This window comes from Alexandromys fortis, unplaced genomic scaffold (assembly GCF_014885135.2).
Source record: "Alexandromys fortis isolate MF-2015 unplaced genomic scaffold, M_Fortis_MF-2015_v1.1 scaffold_6, whole genome shotgun sequence".
In the NCBI taxonomy this organism is placed as follows: Eukaryota; Metazoa; Chordata; class Mammalia; order Rodentia; family Cricetidae; genus Alexandromys; species Alexandromys fortis.
The window spans coordinates 11,166,942-11,190,172 of record NW_026067902.1 but is presented as its reverse complement, the minus strand read 5'-3'; the positions used below and the strand labels follow the sequence as shown (position 1 = coordinate 11,190,172).

The 23,231-nt window shown below is 48.9% G+C and overlaps 1 protein-coding gene across 4 annotated transcripts in view; it reads left to right on the top strand.

The window, feature by feature from the left end:
• Bcl2l11 (BCL2 like 11) overlaps positions 1-23,225 on the top strand; it is a 34,610-nt gene extending 11,385 nt beyond the window's left edge. For all 4 annotated transcript variants that reach the window (XM_050134251.1, XM_050134250.1, XM_050134249.1 and 1 more), the window contains 2 exons: positions 11,016-11,125; positions 22,710-23,225. In XM_050134251.1, coding sequence (XP_049990208.1) covers positions 11,016-11,125; positions 22,710-22,811 — 212 coding nt within the window. In that variant the 3' untranslated portion in view covers positions 22,812-23,225. The remainder of the gene's footprint in view (positions 1-11,015; positions 11,126-22,709) is intronic.
• Positions 23,226-23,231: the final 6 nt, after the last annotated feature.

Here is a 23,231-nt window from a genome sequence, read left to right as displayed (position 1 = left end):
CAGTTGATGCCCGCTGCTCAGGGGCATGGCTTGTGTGTACGGACATGGGAGTGGGTTTCTTTTCCTGCCTTTTCCCAAAGTGAGACCTCAAGAGCGGGTTGTCTGACGGTGAAACCTGGCCTTAATATCGTTGGTACTGCTGCCCGCCTCTGCACAGTGTGGACTACCTGGTGTGCTTGGACTTAGCTCTGTTTCCTTAGGAGTGAGAGTTTGAAGTTGAAGCTAAGAAATAATAAAACCGACCGTTTGAGTTTAAGATGAGTATACATGTAACTGAGAGAGGCTGGGACGCAACGGTGTTTGGCTTCTCCCCTTCCCTGCAGGGCAGATCGCATTCTCTTGTATCAGAGTGTAGTTTCCTATTCTTGTTGCTGAAATATTTCAATATAGGCAACTTAGAATAAATGAAAAATTAGAAGGTTTTCATTGTTATTGGTATGTGCGTGTGCATGTGTTTGTGTGTGTGTACATGTGCCCGCTTATGCACATACTTGTACAAATGCTCGAGGAAGCCAGAAGAGGGCATTGGATCCCCAGAAACTGCAGCTACAGGGAGCCATAAGCTGCCTGATGTGGGTGCTGGGAACTCAACTTGGGTCCCCTGTAAGAGCAGCAATGCTCTTAACCATTGAGCCGTCTCTCCAGCCACTTAAGGGGGACAGGATCTGTTTTTCCCTTAGGAATGCTTGTGTCTGAAGATGCACAGAGTATATTGTGTTACTTTTCTATATGTTGACCATGCTAGAGAAAATGCGAGGATGTTTCTTAGGGCTCGGGTGTAGCTCAGTGGGCTCGCACTTGGCAGCACATCCAAGGCCCTGGATTTGATCCCCAGCCCCACAGACAGTGAGAGAAGCTTTGGTTTTTGTTGTTTGTTTTGTTGTTTTGCTTTGATTCGTCTGGCTTTTGGAGCCTTGACAAGTTTCTCAGCATAAAATAGTGGCGATGAGGTCAGGATAAGTATGACATAAGTATCTATCAGACACCAATCCTCAGCTCTACTTAAACTAATATGTAAGTTTTGCGTGCTGTACCTTGTAGCAGCTCACCTCCTGATTCCTCTTGAATTTTAGCTCTGTGTGGTTTCTCCACTGCACGCCTGGCCTCTGCAGTGCACGTGCTGAGGGCTACCTTGGTGTTCCCCCTCTTCCTGCCCTGTTGGTGTGATGGAGTCTAGCGGTGGGAGGGTTTAGCCAGTGACCGGCATGGAGTCTTGGTCCTTCTGCTATGACAGTCCCGTTATCATGACAGGTGCCTGGAGCTCTTGCCTGAAACAGGGGAGTGGGGAGGCCACTCCGAGTGGTCAGAGCTCCCAACAGCAACGCCAGCATCCTGGATTACATGGGGGACTTTTCAGAAGGGGCTCGGGCTGTGGCTGCCAGCCAGCTGTATCTGCCCTGCCTCTGTGGGCCAGAGGAAAGGCATGTCACGGGCTTGCTCAGAGGAGCAGGCTGTCGCCGTGAACTCACAGTGACAGCAGTTTTCCCGTGTCTTCCTGCACCTGCAGTCACCAGAGCTGGTGTTGGTGATCAGAACAGACCGATTAAGCATAGCTACAAATTTCACTCTTAACTTTGAGCTTTATTTCAGTCTGGTGTTTTCCCAACTGAGAAGTCACCTGTATGGAGGTAGGGCATGGGACACAATTGTGTAACATTTGTGCATTCGAAGTGTCTCTCTGCCACCTCCCTTAGACTTGTGCACTGTGCAGAAGCTGACTGTCACCCGAAGCTGGCATCAGGCCGCTGGTGAAGGAACTTGGCTCCCACCTCCTCTCCGACTCCTCTTAATCGCTCTGTCATCTCTTGAACCCTCCAGCTTTCTTTGGCAGCTGCATTTAGCTCTTTCTACTTTTCTTTCTGTTGTCACAGAACTGACTTTGGTCTACACTGCGTCCTTAAGTGGCTCAATGTCACCTTCAGCCTGAATGTGTCTAATATGCCTGCTCAAGGTGCACAAGCTTTTGGGGTTGTCTGGGAAGAGTCTCAAAGCCCAGCTGGGACAGACATTTAAACCATTAACTGTCCAAGCGCAGTGATTGTCTTTGCAATTATGCAAAGCAGCGTCTGGAATTGAGGTAGGAGAGTTTATTCTGTTCCTCCGAGATGGGTAAAAGGAGGCAGCTGCCTTTGTGCAGGGAAGTGGGAAGGTTTTGTTGTCTCCGTCCTTTCGGCGAGTTCCCGGGACGGCTGTACATCTGTGTTGAATTACTGCTTGAGTTTGTATATGGCTATTATAAATGCTAAGTTTGTAACTAAGGCTTTCATTTAAAAAAAAAAAGAGCTAAGGGGTGACTTTTGCAGAGGCCGTTTCTGCCCTTGTTTTTTTGGTCTGTGTCTTGGTCTTTGTTGTCACTGAGATAAAAAAAAAAAAAAAAGTCAAGAGTGAAACCTTACGTAAATTTAAGGGAGAAACTATTGTCACTTTTTTTCTTTTTTGCTACTGATTTTAAATTACATACGGGAAGCCACAGTTAACTCTGGAACCCAGGAGTTTTTATATTATAGTGTAAATTCTTATCTCCCCAATATGATTTTGTCATGAAGTAATTTATAGTTACTGAAAGCTAGGAACATTGGGTTTCTAAATGACCTATTCTGGAGGAAAGTCGTAAGTGAGCTAATGTATTTGGATGTTGGATGTTGCCTTTGTGGTTTGGATGGTAATGTTGGCCTTGTTGGGGGCGGGGCTTAGACTTTCCCTCTGTAACTCAGGTTGGCCTCAGACACACCCTGTAGTTCAGGACTTCCTAGTGTGTCAGCTGCCAGGTAGAATCAACCCGAGGCCTCACTTGTGCCAGGTCGAATAGGTATCCTACCACGGAGTCTTCAGTCCAGGCCATACTTGTGTTGCAGGGGCTGGAGCCCAGGGTTTCCTGCTCACTAGTCCAGGGTTTCCCACTGAGCTACGTCTCCAGTCCTTGCGTTCCAAGGGTTTCCACGTGGTTCTTTTGACTGTGGCGTAAATGGTGAAATGGCTCAATAGGAAGGGATATTGGTTTTATGTTTTCGTCCTAAAGTGAATACAGGGCCGGTGTTCATTTGACCAGTGAAGTTTTGAAGTTATTTATGCTTACTAAAATAAGATGTGCAGTCAGATTCCCATAATCTTCTTAATGTAAATAACAGCAGTGGACAGAGATGGAGCTGCCCCAGAGATTTACTGGGACAGGATCGAAGAGACCAAGACACAGGAGTGTCCTGGCCTGACCGGTGAGTATGAAATGATGCCCTGTGCCCTTCAGAGCATTGACGTCAGGAGCATGGCAGGAGAGGAGGCACCGTTATGGCTAGGAGCCTCTTAGCCAGGGCGTATTGTTCACGAGAGGAAATAGCTGTGGATCAGGTTTGGCAGCTTTGGTGATTAAAAAGAGATGAGATGCTAGAGAGATGGCTCCAGGGGCTAAAGGCAGTGGCTGCTCTCTCAGAGGACCTGGGTTCAATCACCGGCATCCACGTGGTGACTGAAAACCACCTAACTACAGTTCCGGAAGGTCTTCTCTCCGCCTCATGCCCTTGGTGCACAGATGTTCACACAGGCAAAACACCCATGTACATACAATAAAAATAAGTAAAATCCAAAATAATGTAAAGGAGAGAGAGAGAGAGAGAGAGAGAGAGAGAGAGAGAGAGAGAGAGAGAGAGAGAGAAGAGGAGAGGAGAGAGAGAAGGGTGTGATGGTTGAGAGGGATTATTATAGGTTGTCTTACAGCCCTGGGGCAGAATCATGATTGGGGTGGAAGGTTAGAAGGGAGCATTCAGTTCCTCCAAGAGAGCTTTGTAGTACTTACTGGCTGTCAGTGGGGACTGCGGCATTGTGGGAAAGGGCACCTGACCTGGCAGTGAGCAGAAGTGTTGAGAAACCAGGTGGCCTGTCACCAAGGATGTCTACCCTGTCTCCCACTAGAAGCTGTGCTCCCTCTGCAACTGAGATGTCTCTGGACATGGGCAATGCAGCTTGGGCTCCCCGCATGCCGCCCATGTTAGTAAATAGGCTAGTGTGTGTTGGGGGGACAGCTCAGATGGAAGGGGTAGTGAGGGCTTCTGATGTGGAGTCAGAGATGAATGAAAAGGCCCTGCATCTTACTTGCCACTCAGTTTGGACTTTATTGCACGAAACGGGCCTTGGTGAAGGGGAAAGGCCTTGTGAACACTAGTTTCCACATCTCTGTCCAACTTCAGACAGAGGTTTTTGGAAACTGGGCTTTGCAAACCATCCGGCTGCTGGAAACCGATGAAAGCGGCCCGTTAGGACTTATTAGCTCGGGGCTACGTGAAGGCAGTGGGGAGGACTCCGGAAGAGTGAGTAGGAGAGCTCTGGCTCTGGGTCGTGCACTAAGTTACTGAGCATTTCATTCTAGCAGCTGTTTTGAAGGTGCCGTCCTGAATTCGTTTGACAACTCAGGCTTGACACAAATGTGCCTGAGAGAAACTTAAGCTCTTAGGCTATATGCAGTTGCTTTATTTATAAATACTAAATTTTATTTCTTTTAATTTTATTTGTGTGTGTACGTGTGTGTGTGTGTGTGTGTGTGTATGGTATGTGCGTGTGCCTACATGCACAGGTGTGCTGAGGCCAGCGGTGTTGGGTGTTTCCTCAGTTACTCTGATCCTTAGACCTGACGACTGTGTTCTCTCACTGAACGTAGGCATCACAGAGTCCTTCAGGCTGGTTAGCCAGTGAGTCCTACCATCCCACTGTCTCCGCCTCCCCTAGTGCTGGGTGCTAGGGATCCAAGCTCGCGCCTGTACAGCAGACGGCTTAACTGACTGTCCTCTTCCTCTAGCCCCCTGTGCTTTTATTTCTGATAGCTTTCATTTTTGTCATTTTTGTCAGCTGGCTCAGGAGACTTGTTAGATTTGTCTATCAAAAAATTAAATGATGAAAGTTAAAAAAAATAAAAAGACCTGGAAAGGTTGAGGGAGGGGATGAGCTTGAGGAGGGAAGCTTGACTGGTTCCTGGGTGGCATTTCTGAGTACACAGCCTTTAGTGTACCCTCGCTGCAGTGGCAACAGCTCCCCCTTACCTTTGCCTGGCTGGGAAGAGACAGGACCACTTGGCTAAGGTAGCGTTGAAGGCTTGCCTCAGCACACTGGCTGGTTGCTCTATTCCTCCTGTGAGCTCTGGGTGTACATAAATACATAACGATTGTTTCTGATGATAAACTTAAGTAAGCAGATTACTGTGTTGATCCAACATCCCAGAATTTTTTATTTGCCGCAGAGAACATTGACAGTCAAAGTATCTACCTGAGGACATCCTCCCCCCACACCACGCCATATTTGGAGCATCTTTTGGGGGATTATTTTGTAGCTGGTTTGAATCTACAAGGAAGTGAATCTTTGGAGGGGCCCTTTTAGGTGTTGGTGGTCTGTCTGGTCAGAGCTTCGGCAGGGACAGGAATGGACAGCCCTGGGATGGCTACAGAGAGGTTAGCCATCTTTCTTCCTACGTGGACTGATTGCCTTTGACTGTCTTCAGTGTGTTCTGTCGTGTGATTGAAGTAAGCAATCGTTTCTTCAAAGTCACACATTCCTTTGTCTACTTGGACATCAGGGAGTCTTTTTCCTGTTCTGAGTTGAATATGGATTTGGTTTAGTTCATGCTGATTACTTTGAAAATTTGATCTTTGCGGATTACCGACCATCCAGAGACAGGGCTGAAATTTTCCTGCAGGTTTCGAGTTGGCTTCTGCTTGGGCTACACTGTAATGCTGGTGGGAACCGGGGCCACCAGGACAGGAGGTGCCCGCTAGTCATAGAGACTGAGCTAGCCTGCTCCTGAGCTGGGACTGCAGGTGAGACTGTAAGTTGATGTGCTAGGACGCCTGTCTGTGTTGTTACACAGCACTGTTGAAGCAAGGACAACTGGCGGGAGGGCCGTGAGCGCCACAATGTGACCTCACTTCTTTGAACCCATTGCGTTCAGTGCAGCGAAGGCATAGCTTGATTTCACTTCCAACCACCTACCCATGATATCAGTCCTTCCGGTTACTGGGCTTTGAGGAGCTTGTGTTGCCTTATGAGTTGGAAAACTCTTGACCAAGTGACCCACATCTTGCATCACTGAGGCCCTTTCCCTCCCCTGCTCCTGCGTAGAAACATGAACTGGTTTCGTGCCACATAGAAAAATCATGTTTAGGATTTCAAAAGATTTTTCCTTGGAGTTATATGAAAACTCAGCAGGCAGAGGACACTTGGCAAAGCTGCATGTGTCTGACCCAGCACATAAGAAAGTTTTAATAGTTGGATTTGTTAACAGTAAAGAGGAACAACCCTGAGCCTGGGAAGTCCCCTCTGGTGCAGGCTAGTGGCCTGCAGGGCTGGAGTCTGGCTGCAAGTCACAGCTTCATAGTACATGTGTGGTCTCATACACTTCATCTGCTTGGAGTGTGTGTGTGTGTGCATGCACACTCATGCCAGGTTCACAGAGTGAAACATTTCTTAAATACTGAAACTGTTCTGAGGTTGCAACTGTGACTTAAGAATTTCCCCTTTGAAGAATTTTTATCTGCGTGTAAAAAGTCCTCATTGGTTTAGAACTGTGGCCCTCTTGCTTGGAGGGGCTTTGAAAAACAGCTTTTCCATGAACACGTGGGAACATTTATAATTCTCAGGCATATCTCTAGTAAGCGGGTGCATGCAGGACAGGGTGACAGGAATCAAGAGGTGGGGTGGCATGCTCTCAGAGCCCTGGGTCTCCAGCCCACAGGCTCCAGGTGCACCTTCAGAAGATCAACAACTGTGGTGTCTGTGTACCACAGCTGTGGTCGTCGGTGCTCAGGGTAACTGTGGGAGGAAACTGAGCCACTCCGCCTTGGGAATGAAGACCTCGCTTCTAGCTCACCTGCACTGTGTAGAAGGGATGAGCTGGACCATTCTGTGCTCTGCTTTGTTCTCATAGGGCACTCACTAGCATAAAACTGGAGCTCAGCAGGAAGCCTCCCTGCACCCCATCCCTATACTCCAAGGAAAATATATGTGTAAGATATCTTGTTAAGCAGCATACCATATTAATTGTAACTAGTAAGCCTTTAATACAAAGGAAGATGATGCCTTATAAAATACTCTAAATAGGATTTTTTTTTTGTTATAAACTTAGTATATTGGGGCTGAAGGGATGGCTCACTGGTTAAGCTGCCAAAGTCATAAATACCAGAGTTCAGATCCCACACCTGAGTCACAGCCCAGGCGTCTGCGCACATGCCTGTGACCCCAGCTCGGAGTACAGGCAGAGACAGGACTGCTGAAGTCTTCTGGGTTCCGACTTCATGGAGGAGAATGTGAGCTGGGTTCAGGGAGAGACCCTGCCTCCAAAAGCAGTAGGCAGAGAAGGGCAGAGAAGGATGGAGAGTAACACTCGCCTCAATCTTCTGGACCGCACACATTGGCATAATCTCATGTGCTCATACACACAGACATCCCCAGAGGGCTTTTCTTTAAGTGCACAGCTAACCGTAGAGTCTAGCTTAGTTCATATCTACTGTGTGCATATTACCTGTGCCTCGTGGAGCAGATACTAGCCGTTAATTTTCAGTTTAGATCAGAGGAGTAGTATTTGCTTCCCATAAAAAAAAAAAAAAAAAAAAAAAAAAAAAAAAAAAAAAAAAAAAAAAAAAAAAAAAAAAACAAAAAAAAAAAAAAAAAAAAAAAAAAAAAAAAAAAAAAAAAAAAAAAAAAAAAAAAAAAAAAAAAAAAAAAAAAAAAAAAAAAAAAAAAACCAAAGGGGCTAGAGATAGCCCAGGGTTCAAGTCCCAGCACCCTTATAGCAACTGACAGCTATCTGTAACCCTAGTTTGAAGGGAACTGACACTCTCATCTGGCCTCCCCAGACACCAGTCATGCACAGTGCAGGTAAGTACATGCAGGCAAGGACAGCTACATGCGTAAAATAAAAGTAAATAAAAATCTAAAAGCACAACTATCCTGGAGGCTGTGGCTCCATTAGTAGAACCCTTGACCATTACATTGGAGGCCTTGGGATCTTTAGCATCACAGAAAAAAAGAAATCAGCTTCTTGATCTTTAAAAACACAAAACACCAGCCAGACATGAATGGTGACGCCTTTAATCCTAGCACTTGGAAGGCAGGGGCAGATGGTTTGAGGCCAGCCTGGCCTAAATAGGCAGTCCCAGCTCAGCTAGGGCTACGTAGTCTCACACACACACACACACACACAGGCTGGGTGGTATGTTAGCGAGTCCGAGCTACACCAGCCTCCTCTGTGAGTGGTCCATCGCTGTTTTGTAACAGCGTTTGAAAATTACACCTAAGTACAGCTGGTAGCCTGCCTACTAACCCAGAGCTATTGCCTGCCGATTACAGTGTAGACTAAGCTTAGTCTAATCATTATCTTGGGTTAATACACCCTCTTGACTCTTAAGTGCTCTTAGAAATCACAGATCAGGGCCCCAGGCTTGCCACTGTTTCTGGTCCTTGGTTCAGTGTTTGGTTTTGTTTTTTCTGGGTTTTTTTGTTTGTTTTGTTTTTGTTTTTTGTTTTTTTCTCTTCAGAATCTGGTCTGTGGTCTTCCATTCTCTCCCACCCTGAGCCTCCCTGATGGGCTGTAGGAATCTATTTATATCTGTGTACTTACTTGTACTAACAGCCATTGAACTGTTCTTTATGGGAGAAACAGGCTGGCTGCTTATCTCCTCAAACAACAAGGCATTTATCTCTAAACAAGTTGAGTTTGGCCACCAGAGAGCCATAGCTGCTAGCAGGGTTGGTGTGCTTGCTAAGTGCAAATTTTGATAAGTCAGCTTGTGACCCAGGCTAGCTCCTTCAGTGGCTTTTTAAGTTCCCAGCCAAGTGTGAAACCGAGCACCTTCTGAAGCATACATGTGAGAGAAGAATTAGCTAGAATGCCAGGAGGCTTCTTTTACAGTGTGGAGGCATTCATCAGAGTTAGTCACTGTTTCGTGTTACAGTGGGAGAAGCTGGCAATGCTTATTAAAGCATAATTCTCTCCGTGTGTAAAGAACAGCAGCGCAGCAGACATGAGAGGCATGGGGAAGGTCATGCTGCTTCATGAGAGGATCCAGTCAAGAGAGAGGAAGTCGAACCATCCCCAAATGTCCCTTGCCAGCAGGAAAGATCAGGTGGCTCAAAGCAGGCCAGCTTCTTTGAGTTCAGAAGGCGTTGCTGAGAACTCAAGCAATTTTCTGAAGGTTTTAAACAGCCCAAGACCAAAGTGTGAACCATGTTGCATCTTGAGTCCAGACAATTGGTGACACACACCTGTAACCCCAGCACTTGGGAAGTGGAGGCAAGAGATCAGGAATTCAGGGTCAGCCTGGGTGCATAAGACCTTGTCTAGGGAGGGAGAGAGGGGGAGGGTGGGAGGGAAGGAGGGAGGGGAGAAGGGAGGGAGGGGAGAAGGGAGGGAGGGGAGAAGAGAGAGGAGAGAAAAGAAATTCGTCCACAAGAGCTTCAGGTCCATGAGACCTCAGCTTGGCCTCCTAGAACCACATGGCTCACAGTCATTTCCTTGAGTAAAACAGTGAATCTTGCCCCATAACGAACATTAGGTAAGTTGACCAGCAAGTTCGATCATCCCACCAGCCTCATAAATAAAGCATATATCTATCTCTGCCCCACACACCCGCCCAACCCCAGAGTTGAAGCTAGATATCCCTCTTCAGTGTCTATGGGGGAAACAGTGGAACTACAACACCCAGAGATGGGCTGATGCCGCTCCCGTCTGGATGAGCTCTTGGTGTCACTGGCCCTGCTTCTGTAGAAAGCCATCTTCTGAGCAGCTCAGGTTTCCACGTTTCATTGGGTTTGAGTTGTTCCTAGGAATTTGTGCCTTGTTCTAAGACCAAAGTGGGTATTGTGGGTATTTTACAGAGGAACTAAAATTTTATGTTCTCTTATGTTTTATCTTTTTTTTCTAATGTAGTTCTAGGGATGGCCCTTGGGACCCCATGAATGCTAGGCAAGTTCTTTATCACTAGTTTCTTTCCTTCCTTCCTTCCTTCCTTCCTTCCTTCCTTCCTTCCTTCCTTCCTTCCTTCCTTCCTTCCTTCCTTCCTTCCTTCCTCTTCTTTCTATATCCCTGGCTGTCCTAGAACTCCCTCTGTAGACCAGGCTGGCTTTACACTCACAGAGATCAGCCTGCCTCTGCCTCTCAAGTGCTGGGATTAAAGGCATGCACCGCCACCACCTGGCTACTTACTTCTTTTTCATCATTGTTACATTTACTTTGTGTTCATGGGTAAGGCAGAAGTCAGCTGTGGAGTCAGTGCTCTGCCTTCACCTTGTAGATTCTGGGGACGGAAATAAAGCTTGTCAGGTTTGGTGGCATCAGGTGCCTTCACGACTAAGCCGCATCACCGGTCACTGTCGTGTTTCTTTGGTGATCTCCACCGTGCTGTTGAGGACTCTTTTTGGAGTAGGAGTATGTGTGGCTGGGCCAGGATGATTTAGTTCTTGTAAGTCTGAGTCTCCAATTCTGTGACGTTAATTCTTTGTCACTTCTACATTGACTGTTGGTTCTGCTTTGTTGTGTCGGTCAACTCGACACAAGCTAGAGTCTCCTGGGAAGAGGGAATCCTAATTGAGGAGTTCCCTTCCTTGGGTTGCATGCAGGGAAATCTCTGGGGTAGTTTCTTGATAAATGATTGATGTGGGGGCCCAGCCCGCTGCAGGCAGGGCCAGCCTGGGCAGGTGGCCCTGGGCTGTATAAGAAGGCAGGCTTAGCAGGCCATGGGAAGCTAGCCAGTAAGCAACGTTGTTGCTTCTTTTGCCTCTGCTCCTTGACGTCTTGATGGACTGTGATCAACTGTGAGAGCCAAATAAACCGGTTCCTCAGCAGCAGAAAGCTGCCTAGGCCACTGACTAAGATGATGCTTCCTTCATGGTTCTCAGCACCGGAGTGAGAGTCCCTGAAAGCCAGGGGGCTTCCCGAAAGACGGCAGTGTGTGAGATGGGTTTGTTCCTAGAAACTCATGTGTGATGTTCTCAGTGCTGTGGACCCTGGCATGATTTCTGGTCTTTTTGTGCCCTTACAGCTTCCATAAGGCAGTCTCAGGAGGAACCTGCAGATATTCGCCCTGAGATCTGGATTGCACAGGAGCTCCGGCGGATTGGAGACGAGTTCAACGAATCTTACGCGAGGAGGGTAAGGACCCCTCCCCACCCCCATGGGAGAGGAGACTGACAAGCTGCGGGCTACATCACTTCTCTCCTTAAGTCTGCTCCTGCCGCATCTGGGTGCTTGCCTTTAGCTAAGGCACAGTGTGAAGCTGCAAGAGGTGTTTTATGTGCAAGAGACCTCAGCATATTTAAAGGGATTAAAACTCCTTTAAAAGGTTATTTATGTACATCTTGAAATAGTTCCTTGTAAATATGGAGCACTTAGTTTTCAGTTCGTGTAAGGTGCTTCTCCATGTGTAGAGCTATTAAAGTCTAGACTGTCATTCAGCCAGGACTACCAGCAAGGGGTGCCAGGGATGTTGCACAGTGGGTTATTGAAATGTTAGGAGAGCGGTAATCAATAGCTTACGACGTGAACCTCGCGGAGGTTAAATAAGGTTGGCTGGCTGCTCCATAGACTTCTCAGGTATGTTCCTGACTTTAGTTATAATAATAATTAACTTAGTTCATCATTTTCTTTAGCAGCAGTACGTTTAAAAACCGTTTTGGTGCTCACCTGATAGAATGAAGACATTTGTCCGTTTGGTGCCCCCTTTCCCAGGGAATTCACTTTTGAGGGTATAGGCTTTATGATTCTAAGGTTCAGGATGGCTGTGGGTGGGATGACCAGTTTCTTAACAATGTGTCCTAAAGTAACTTTGGCTCCTTTCTCCTTCATTCAAATGAAACCTCTCTTCTCTCTGGAGAGATGTCAGGCATAGGACCTTGAGGTGTTTCTGTCTTTATATAGACATTTTCTAATTAGCCAGCGGGTCCAAAGTAAGTGAGTGCTCCCCATGAGTAGTTTGGGCTCTCATTTTCTGCCTGCAGGGCTACTCAGACCTCCCTCAGACACACAGGGACACCACCATTGCCACCACCCTGCCCCTTCCCACCCCCACTGAGGAGAAGCAGATTTGTCAGGGAGTCCCGAACCTTGAGAATAATTTCAGTTCCCCTTCCTGCTTTTCCATGGGGTGTGTTGGGGGATGTGTGTGCGTGCGCACGCGCTATAGTTACGCTTCTGTCATTAAATGGGAACTGTCACGTTGATGAATGGGCTGAGGAATTTTTCACAATATTGTGTTTAGTTGACATAAGCCTGGCATCTGCCCGCTGACATGGATCTCTTCACAGAATATAAATACCTTCTAAGCCTAGATCCAAAATGGCAATCTTTGGGGAAGAATGGTTGATTTCATAATTTACCACTAAAGTTACATCCACTAATCCCTCGGCCTTGGATTCTTTAGAGATTTCAGTGTTTCTGTGAGGACTGGACTTGCTGACTGTATGAGGCCATGGAACGTTCAGGAGCCTGGTCCTTCTGCTGAGGACAGAGGTAAAGGGCAGGAGGCTCCTCAAGAATGTGAGGGACTGCATTTTAGTCTTGGGCTGGAGTTGGGTTCAGAGTCCAGGAGGACAGGCTGTCTTAAGCTTTTATTGCTGCGAAGAGACACCATGAGCGTGGCAATTGTTATAAATGAAAACGCTTAATTCAGGGAGCTGGCTTACAGTTTCAGAGGTTCAGTTTATTTTCATCACAGCAGGGAGCATGGTGGCATGCAGGCAGATGTGGTATTGGAGCTAGAGTCCTGCATCTTGACTCAGGCAACAGGAAGTCAGCTGACTGCCACACTGAGGGAAGCCTGAGGAAAAGAGACCTCAAAGCCTGCTCCCACGGTGACACACTTCCGCCTAAAAGTACCATTCCCTTTGAGGGCCATTTTCTTTCAAACCACCACACATGCCATTTCTGCCAGAGACTAAGTCTGGATAGGAACTGGCTATGATGCCTGTGGGTGAGGGTGTTTCAGGAGGGACGTGGCTATGGGCAGGTCTTTGTACTGCTGGGGTTTGTACACTGAGAGGAGTTCACACAGCACCCTACTCTCCGGTCATATCGAAGCCTTTGTCTGCAGAACCAGGCGTTTGATGGATATTTTTGTGCAAGTTTCATTTTAAATCATAAGGTATGGGCAGAGGCCGAGGAGGCCCTCCCAGATGGGCATGCTTGAAGCAGCTCCCTGGGGACTGTGAATGGCTGAGGATGGTCCAAGTCGGGGGTAGCGAGTGAGAGCTATCACATCCTCTGGTTGGCCCCTCAGGGAGGGCATCCAGGTGATGGTTCAGGTTCTGTACTGATGGCACTATGTACCGTCTCAGATTCTTCCATGGCTGTGTGTGTGTGTGTGCTTGGCCTCCTGCTTTCCTGATAACGTTATTTCATGGTTGCATGTTTAAGGATGTGTCTTGTGATGGTTGCATCTGATGTGACTTTATTATTTCCCATCCTTTTAACACGGTAAATGTAAATAAACATCACTGTACTATTTTGCAAGACTTTAGATTTTATTTTGTGTATCTTTTTTTTTCATTTGTGTGTGTGTGTGTGTGATCGTATACACCTTTGAGGCCGCTGTGCATGTGTAGAGGTCAGAGAACAACTTTTGACAGGTAGTTCTCTGCTTTGAACTAGCAGGCTACAAGCTTCCGGGCGATTCTCATTCCTTTGCCTCTCACCTCACTGGTGCTGGGATGACAGATGCACACCCCACCACATCCAGCGTTTTTATGTGGGTCGCAGGGTCTAACTTAGACAAGGGAACTTCTGTGACTAGGGCTCCTACCAGCTGAGCCGTCTCGCCAACCCTTAGCATGTCTTAACCCAATGCTGAAGTGCAGTCACTAATAAAGCTTTAAAGCTTCCTTAGTTGGCTGGGGGGCAGCGGGGGAGGAATAGATGCTAATTAGACCCTAATTCCTCTAAAATGAGGCAGATACACTCCCAATGGTAGGTGTCGGCAGCCAGTTCAAAGTGTCACCCTCAAACTCAGACAGTGACACAGTGACCTCAAAAGCTGCAGCCACCAGTCTTGCTGGTTGGAAGAGCAGCCCATTGTCTGTCATCACACGAATGGTCCATTGTTGAACACGGGACAGGAAGCCAGGCAGGAAGTGGGAGAATAATGACTTCAGATGACCTATTGCTGAGCTGGTACCCATCGCTTGCCTTCTTGACAGGATGCACCGAAGCCTCTGAAATTTAGTGTGTGCACCAGGGTGGTTGTCTTCTCAAGTGTTAGCGTTTGCGTGTGCACCGGGGCAGGATATCTTCTCTCTAGTGTTAGCTTTTGTTGCCTCCAACCTTACAAAGCCTGACAGGATGTCTTGCCAAGTCACCACCTAGGGGAATGGAGGCCTTTTTGTGGTTGCTGTGCATTGGGTACATTCGAGAAGAGTGGGACAGTGTGAGGCGGAGCTGTGGTCACTGAGGCCACATAAGGAGAGGAGGTCACAAGTGAATGCCCAGTCCAGTACACCTCTGACTGCTGGACTCCCAGGGCGGCTCTGCAGGCAGCTGTCACTCGAACATGCATGCTCTATATCGTGGGAATTGGTGGCAGCTTTCCATTTTGAATAATTTCTAGAACCATACAGAGAACTTTGTTAATATGCCAGCTTGACGCCCTAGTGTGTCTTCTTGTGTGTGTGTGTGTTGTTTTCGCCATGATTCCCTTAGCTTATTCTTTTAAAAACTTTATTAATTCTTTGAAACGTTCACACAATGTTTTGATCCTATTCTTCCCTTCCCCCACATCCTCCCCATCTCCCTACTCACCCAATTTCAGGTTCTCTTTTGCTTTAATTAGTATTGTTATAACTATTCATCCATAAGATGGTCAGGGAACATCACGGTGGGGGGTGGGTGGCAGGGTACAAACCAGAGGAACAGGACATTTGCTGTGAGATTGTGTCATCTATATAGGACAGGAAAGCTGCCCTGTGAAATCTCAATATGGTCACCTAAACAAGACCTGAGCAAGGACAACCCTGCTTGGCACGCCAGTGTGGATGGGGAACTCTCACAAGACTCCACCCCTTATTAATACTCCAGCGTGTGCTTCCCGAGAGCAATTATGACATCTTCTCGGCCACGTGCAACAGTTGTGATCCTCAAATGGGTAGTGACTTAGACTTCTCATCTGTCCCAAAATGACAGATGGAGGCGGCGGGGGAAGACACTGAGCCAAGCCCCAGTATATAGACTCATGCATTGAATTAGGATATTAAGGTGCACTTTGGCTCCGCTAATTCCTCTGTCCTTGGGAAGGTGACACTTGTGGAGGGCCCAGACAGTTTGAGTTTATAGACTCCCTGCATTTCTTTTACCTGGTGCTTCCACGGGTTGAGAGTAGGAAGTTGTATGGTGTATGGTGGACCGTGTATGGTGGGCCTCTGCTGCTGACAATGCAGAGCCAAGGTGGTGTGTGGCGTTAGTACTTGTCCGAGAGCTTAGGCGGGAGGAGACAAAGCTGCACCGGGGACGGGGCTAGGCCTCCCGAAAGATGCTCCCTGACCAAGTTATACCCACGTGGTGTACCACCCCTTCTCACTCTTGGTGTCCACTCCGCAGTGTGGTACTGTTTGGAAGACTCAGGGGCAGGGGGGTGGCAGAGGCTTTTGTGGGGAGCAGGACAGCGCAGGCAGGCCAGCAGGTCCAGAGAGAAGCTCAGAGAACCTGATTGTCTGGAAGTCACGGGGAAAGCAAGCAGTTTGCATTTAACTTGAGTGGTGGAGGGTCATTGGGTCTTTACAGCCTCTCCTTCCTCATGAGGGGCTGTGAGACCACCCACTTCTCACTCATCTCCAGTGGCCATCGTTGGTGCTGTCTGCCTGTCTTAGCTGCTGCTCCTATACCCATATCTGGGCCAGCTCATCTTTTGAAAGTGACATCAAGTGCAAGTCATATGGGCCTGAGCACCTGTGAGCGCTAATTCTGGAAATAAGATGTCCACTTGTGGGTATCTTGGCCATGGACTGAAATTGCTATGAAAGATGTCAGCCCTTCATATAGTTGTTCTAGGAGAAACTGAACTCATTCTGCTGCCCAGCGCAGCCCAGCCCTGAAGCTGGGATCCATGACCCCCTGTGGCTTCTTGAGGGTTTCAGTCAGATCATCCTCCCTGAGTCAGTATTCCTAGAGAATGCTCTTGACTGATGGTGACTTGGTGATGTCCTGGCCGTAGCCAGCCTAAAGCGGAGAGACCCTGCAGAAGGGCGATGCATGAATGGAAGAAGAAGCCCTTCCATTGTCTGGTCACAGGCGCAGTGCGTCTTTGCCTTACACTGCCTGCTTCCTCCTCAGTCCGACATGTACAGGCATGAACTGACTGAGGTGTAGACACCAGCAGAGCCCTGCATCAGTTAACAGTGGAGCCAAAAAGGTGGCCCACAGAAACAAATTTCTCTCAAGTGTTACACACACAAACATTTGTGTTTTTTAAACTTGAAGCCTGCGTGTGTCTCGTTCCCAAGGAAGGGAACCCACTGTGCTATCTACATTCGTGCGTTTAGAAACGAAGGTGGTCCTATAAACCACCGACAAGGGAGAGGCCTAAATTATAGCTTGCTTGCGTGGATGAGACCAACCAGAGATGGATGGCCTCGGGCCATGTTCTCCAGAGGCCTTCATTAATTGAAAACTGAGGTTTAACAAGATAAGCTGCTTTCTTAGTCTGTTGTGAAAAGCGCCATTAAAGACATGAATAGCAAATGTAGAATCCGCACTCAGCCTGACTCACAGAAGCATGGGGATGGGCTGCTTGCCTCCTGCGTTAAGTCACGGGAATTTACAGATAAGCAGGTCTCTTGTAGCAAAAGCAGTCGCTTGGAGGTTTGAGACACAATTGTATACATGTGTTCCCCTTGTAGTTGGAAGAAGCGGTTTGGCATTTTGGTTTTAGGCCGTGCTCACACACATGACCTGGGCCACACCATTTCTGTTCTATGACTGGAGGAGCTGGGCGCTTCAGTTTCCCCTTTGAGGCAAGTGAAGGAGTTTGGGTTAGATTCACTCCAGAGTGCTGCTTCTCTGAATAAGGAACGCCCCTGAAACTACTGGGGACAGTTTGCTCATAAGCAAATGCACCCCGCCAAGGGGCATGGGTCCACTGTGGTGTCAGATGTTGGGTGTTGGGTGCTAGAGAACCTGGGTGCCATTGCCACTCCTTTCTGTGTCACGTTGAGTATTGCCAGGAACTCTGTCCACCCGGCTGCCTTTAGAGGCTTTGGACGTGGTTTTGAGGCAGATGCGCTCGACCCTACAGGCGCCGGCAGCATCTGTCTGGGTGTACGCAAATATGAGAAGAGATTGAGGCACTGAGGTGTGTTCAGATGGCTGGCTGGGTGTTGGGCTAGACATCCTTGCGTTGCTCTCCCCCACGTGTGAGGAATCTGTCGGCCTGGCAGGTGCTACACCTGCAGGGCTACCCAGCAGTTGTGGGACGGTGAGCCATGAACGTGTAACTAAGAGGAGATGCAGGTGCCTGGAGGGGAACTTCAGCCAGGTTTGCAGGGTATTTTTTTTTATCTCTGGAGGAGGAAATGAAGATGCAAAGAAAGGAAGGTTTGGCCCTTCTGCAGACACATAAAAATAATAAGGCTGTTGCATCACCCCTTGCTAGACTTCACCTCGCTGAACCAAAGCAGGAGGTCTGGGTTGTGGTTAAAGTGTGTTTCATCCCACTTAGCATTTCAGAACAGTGTGTTCCTGCTCTGAATTGAGTGTTTTGCCCCTGTCTCTCTCCCAGGAGACATAATAGCAATCGTGAACCGTGTTTGACTGGCGATAGAGCAGGATCCCCATCAAGTAGATGTGTGTGTGTGTCATATTGCCAGGATGGCTAGACAGGTAACCCCCCACTGCAATTAAGCCTGTGGAGTGGTTTCTGTGTCCCCATAAGAAACCTTCACTTTTAACAGTTTCTGTCATATGGTACATAGGAAAAGATAGATAGGATACACGTACGGTTTGTGAGAGCGTTTGCAGCTTGTCTGTGACTTTCACGCCAGTGTGGTCACCATAGATCGTGAGAGCTCCGCTTGCTTGCAGGGTAGGAGTCTGGGGGTGGGGGCACATTTGTTCCTCTAGTATTCAGAGGTCTCTTCACATTGTCCTAGTCCCTCTTGTGCCTTCTCTCCAGCCATTGTGGTCACTAAGCTATCAGACTCGGGCTGTTTAAATGCACTTGTTCCCTTGGTGACAAAAAGAGAGTGAATGTGGCCTCTCGGCAGCAGCCGTCTGGCCTGACTGGGCAGCAGTGGGCATGGATCTCAGCAGAGTCTCTGTCTGAAGTTGGAGAGGGGCGAAGGCCTCCTAGCTGCTTTGATAAACATTGTTTAGATGGCTGGATTAGGATCCCATAGAAGTGGCACAGCTGTGTTCTGGGTCTCCTCAGCCTCCTGGATGGCTCACTCTGAGTGGTGGGGAGGGGGAAACATTGCACCATCCAGGTGAACATGGTGTCACATTCTTTGGAGCCAGAACTGCCAGTGGAGACTACCAGAGTCCTTCCTGGTGCAAAATTGGGTTTCCTATGGATTGCTACGTACATATAAATAAACCTGTTAGAAGATTAGGACATCTGGAGCCTTCCAGTGTGGACATTCTATGTGACACACTCTTCCAACTTGTCAAATTCCTTTGTGTCTCAGAGTTCTGAGGGTGCCTATCTTGGGATGCACTTGGGATAGGGTACTGTCATTTCTTAAAAGGGTTTATTCATTGTTTACTTATGTGTATGTGTGCATGAGTTTATGTGCAGGCACCCTCAGTGGACAGAGGGCATTGGAGCCCCTGTGACTGGACTTCAGAGCAATTATGAGCCATCTGATGAGGGTGCAGAGAACCCAGGTCCACAAGAAGACCACTAAGGGCTCCTAACCACTGAGCCATCTTTCCAGCCCCAATACCATCGTTTTTTACCCCCGTTACCTTGACTGCCAGGAAACATGACTTTGAAGTGTGGTTATGTTGTCACAGATGTCACTCCTCAGTCTCACAGTGTCTCCTCCTTCTGTGATTTTACATCTCCATCAACCTTTAATTTTATTGTGATGTGGTTGTCACTCTAAGCCCCCCCTCCAGTCTGCTCTCTGTGTGGTGTTATGCTGAGCGTGGGCTCTAAAGTAGAGATTGGCATTTGAACCCTATTCCAGCAGAAGTCTGAGCTGAGTTGCTGCAATCGCTCAGAGGATCTCTATTCCCACTCCACAAACCCACACTGAAACCTCCTTTGAGCTGAAAGGGAGGTGACCTTGAGCAATGAGAGGTCCCTCTTGGAGGCGATGCTGTGTTGACTCTGGAGTTACCCCTGAACTTCTGTCCTGTCTCTGGCGTGCTAGTAATCATTACTCTCCTTTCTGGGAGCTTGACTAGGTGGCCCTCGGTGACATGTGCCTTCTAGGAAGGCATGGGATCCAGGGTATCTGCCCTGGCCCTGCCACCTCTTGTCCTACTACTTCCGGCCAGTTTAGCTTGAGGAGAGCCACCCTGGCCCCATGGGGTTGTTTCGAAGGCTTGAAGGCCTGCCATTTCATTTAGCACTGGCAATGGGTGATTCTTCTGTCCCCAAGCCCTTCTTAGCACCTTAGAGCCTGCTTGTCTCTAAAGCCTTTTAAGTAACCCCTTCACCCACCTGCATCCGCGTGACTGATCTCCCAGGCATCTTTGTGACTTAGTCTGAAACAGTTGCTAAGCTTTCATCTTGAGAAGTGTTTCTCTTTAAGTGTTCCACTTTAAGGGCGAAGGGCTGAGAATGATTGTTCAGTAGGCTGAAAGGTTTGCCACAGACAGGGTGCTGTGAAGAACAGGAGTTAATTCCGCCTCAGTTCTGGGGCCCACAAGTCCGGCATCGGTCTCAGCTGCGCCGGTATCTCCACACGCCTGTCTCTGACCTGTTCACGCTCTGTCCTCCATGTCGTCGCATACTGTCTATGTCTCAGTCCCTGTAGTCACACCTTGCCCACCCCCCACCAGTGAGCTCGTCTTCCTCACCTTGCCGAAGGCTCTGTCTCCACAGGCAGCCACTTTCTGAGGTACTGGGGCCAGGACTGCAGGCTAAGAAGTTGGGGGACACTGTGGCCCATATAGAGGGGTTGCCAGGAGGGAGGCAGGCCTTCCTTCCTTATTGTACTTTGTTTTCTGTTTCAAGTGGTTGTAATCAGGAAAAGCACCCTGTTTTCTACCGGGTGGCACAGGCGTGGTCCTGGACTGTATGCCCTCGGTACACAGATGCCCTTGGGAGTGCCCGAGTGTGAGTCACTGATGCAGACCCGCTGGGCACAGGCCAGAAGGTGACTCTGCGAAGAGCTGCAGCCGAGGAAGACAGATCTGATGCCCTTAGTCCTTTGCCTGTTCTCTTGTCTTTCTAGTTCTGCGGAAGTTGTGAGGGGCCTTGCAGCATGTGGGTGACTTCTCCCCTGTACACTGGCATTTGGCTAAGGACCCCCTCCACCCCCCACCCCCACCGCAAATGACGGTCACTTTCAGGCCTGCCCTGAACATGTCCCGGCCAGGTGCCCTCCTGTAGGTGTGGGTGGCGGGAAGGAGTGTGGAGACTCGGTTTGCATGATCCTTTCAACTCTCCTGACCCTTAAACCAGATGAAAACTGAAGCGCGGGCTCAGCCTTGGGTCCCCATGTGTGTGTCACAAGGAGCTCCTTCTGGGGAGCCCTTTTCCTAAGCATTAAGTCCTGGCTTCTTGTCTTCATTCTGCTTCGGCTCTCAAATCTGCCGTGCGTCAGCTCCACTGGGCTCAGGCGGAGGCACACCTGCTGAAGCTGGTGTCAGTCAGCGCCCCCCATCCGCCAGCTGTTTTCTGTTGTGTGGGCCACATGTGCCGGGCCAGAGGAGCAGCTCCAGCCACCGTGCCAGCTGTTGGGGGATTTCTGGACTGGCATGGTGCTCTGACTCAGTACTAATGGCTTCCTCCGTTGAATGTTGTCCAAAAGCAATTGTTCACTTGCTAAAGGCGCGTGCCGCGCTGTCATACCACGGGCCCAAGAGGGCGGCACACCGCCGCCACCCCTGGCGACTGAGTCTTCCTTTGCCAAAATTTCCTGCATTCCCACGTCAGTGCCACCTGTCTTGATTTTCTATGTCCTTTGTGCATGTCTTCTCATTAGCCTGGACCACAGCCACCACGGGCCACCTGTCATCCTCACGTGGTGAGCCAGTCGGTGCCTCCCCAGATGCTACCAGGACAAGAATTTGAAGCTTGCCAAGTGTAAGCAGTTGAGGCCCATCCCTTGGGCAAGCCATTCTTGGCGTGTTGACTGTAGATACCCAGTCATCCTGTGTCTGGTTCCGCCGAGGGCCTCCGTGACAGCAGGCCCGTTTGAGTCTTCCCACCTTGGACCGATGACTTAGTCAGCCGGAGAGCCTGCTCTCTCTGTTTTAGTGAGTTGTGGTTCTATTTTGAATCAGTCTCTTTCAGCCCCGTTACTATTCGTCTTCACCAAAGTACCTTCCCAAGCTGAGTTATTCTCACACCAAAGGAGCAAAGTAATTTTGAAAGTTAAATCAAAACAAAGCAATCTTGTGTGTAGAGCTGATAAAAATCGCAGCCTGTGGTCACGGGAGCTCCTCCACAGGAATCGCTGACATAAAGCCGATTTCCTCCCATCTTGTTATGGAAAGAAAAGGGGAAATGCCCTGGCCCCTTGAGCTTGAGAGCTATGTAAACAGAGGGGAGAGGGGAGCTCCCCTCTGCAGCTGGTGTCTGCTGGGATCTTTGGAGTCTGAGAGGGGACAGACTGGCCCGGTGTGATTCATGGTCATTCCCAGACAGTCTTTAGGAGCACTTCCCACCCTAGTGAAGGGGGGGGGTGGGTGGGAGGGGGGTACTATGGCGGCCACGCAGCCAGGTCCTGTTTGTGGGTTAGTCGTTAAGGAAACCAGTGGGGCCTGCTTCAGACTTGAATTTGAACCAGGTTGTGGCCCATGGCACTGAGGCAAATGTCTTCCCTTGCTTTTTGTTCTCCAATGAGATGAGTTAGATCCCCCTGTGGACACTCTGGAAGGGTGCAAGGGACTCGGAATTCTTCTCATCAGTCCCAGGCTTCGGACTGTCAGTCTTCAGAGAGTCACAGACCTACGTATGTCACAATCGACCAGGCTTTGCTCTTAATTGCCCTTTCCTTCCCAGGCCTGGTGTGGGATGGCGAGGTTGACTCAGCAGCCCCTTGTCTGCGACAGTGGCAGCCCCTCAGGTCACTGTTTATGCTTCAGTGCAGCCAAAGGCCATCACTATTCCACTTTATTTAGCTTCTTAGAGCAAATTACCCCCCAAATCACTGCTTTCTCAAGCCAATTACAGCTACCGGAGTCCGCCTCCGAGGGAGTCTGAGCCTGTCTGACTGCCAGTGAATGTGGCTGGTAGTAAGGGACCCAAGTTCACCCTTTGTTTTCCTCTGCCCCTCCCCCGCCCTCGGCCACTTCTCCAGAGACACCAACACCAGAGAGCTGGCTCTTGTTCAGCCCCCACGTGAAGGTTTGTAGTTCCGGGATGCCTTTGGAGTAGTTTGATGGTCTTCTATTTGCTGTATTTTCCCAGTGATGGACAACTCATTTGGTATGCTTGTACTCTGTGAGGTCACATCGTCCCCTTGGCGGGACAGATGGAATGGAGTTCCCCTGCCACTCAGGTGGGATGTTTGTCTTGCTTTAAATGTGCACTCTCCAGATTGCTAGGGAGTAACCAAGAACTCTGCTTGTGTTTTCGCAGGTAAATAACTACCCAGAGGCCGAAGAGCACCCTCACCACCCTCAAATGGTTATCTTACAACTGTTACGATTCATCCTCCGTCTAGTATGGAGAAGGCATTGACAGGATCTTCCCGCTGCCAGGATCAAAACGTGGACATTGCTCTTGTTCAGACCGCCAGAACCCCAGCACTGGGTCTCTCGGCGCCGCGACAGTGCAGCCGCAGCCGGTGGCTCTATCCCAGAGAGGTGCTGCGGGTGGACGACACACTGCCCTGTGTCGATGTGAACGTCACCCTTCTGTGCGTCACCACATGGCAGGATTTCCAGTAGATGTTTGTGTGAATGTAAACAGGGAGGGTTCTTCTCGTCTAGTGTCCAGAGCCTGGGTCTTTGGAGGAGAGTCACGATGCGGGGAAGGTGTTTACATGCAGTGTGTTCCTTTGTTTTTCCAACCTACTTTCTTTGATAACCATTCGGTTGTTTTTTTTGTTCGTTTGTTTTTTGTTTGGGGGTTTTTCTGGTTTTTTTTTTTTTTTTTTTT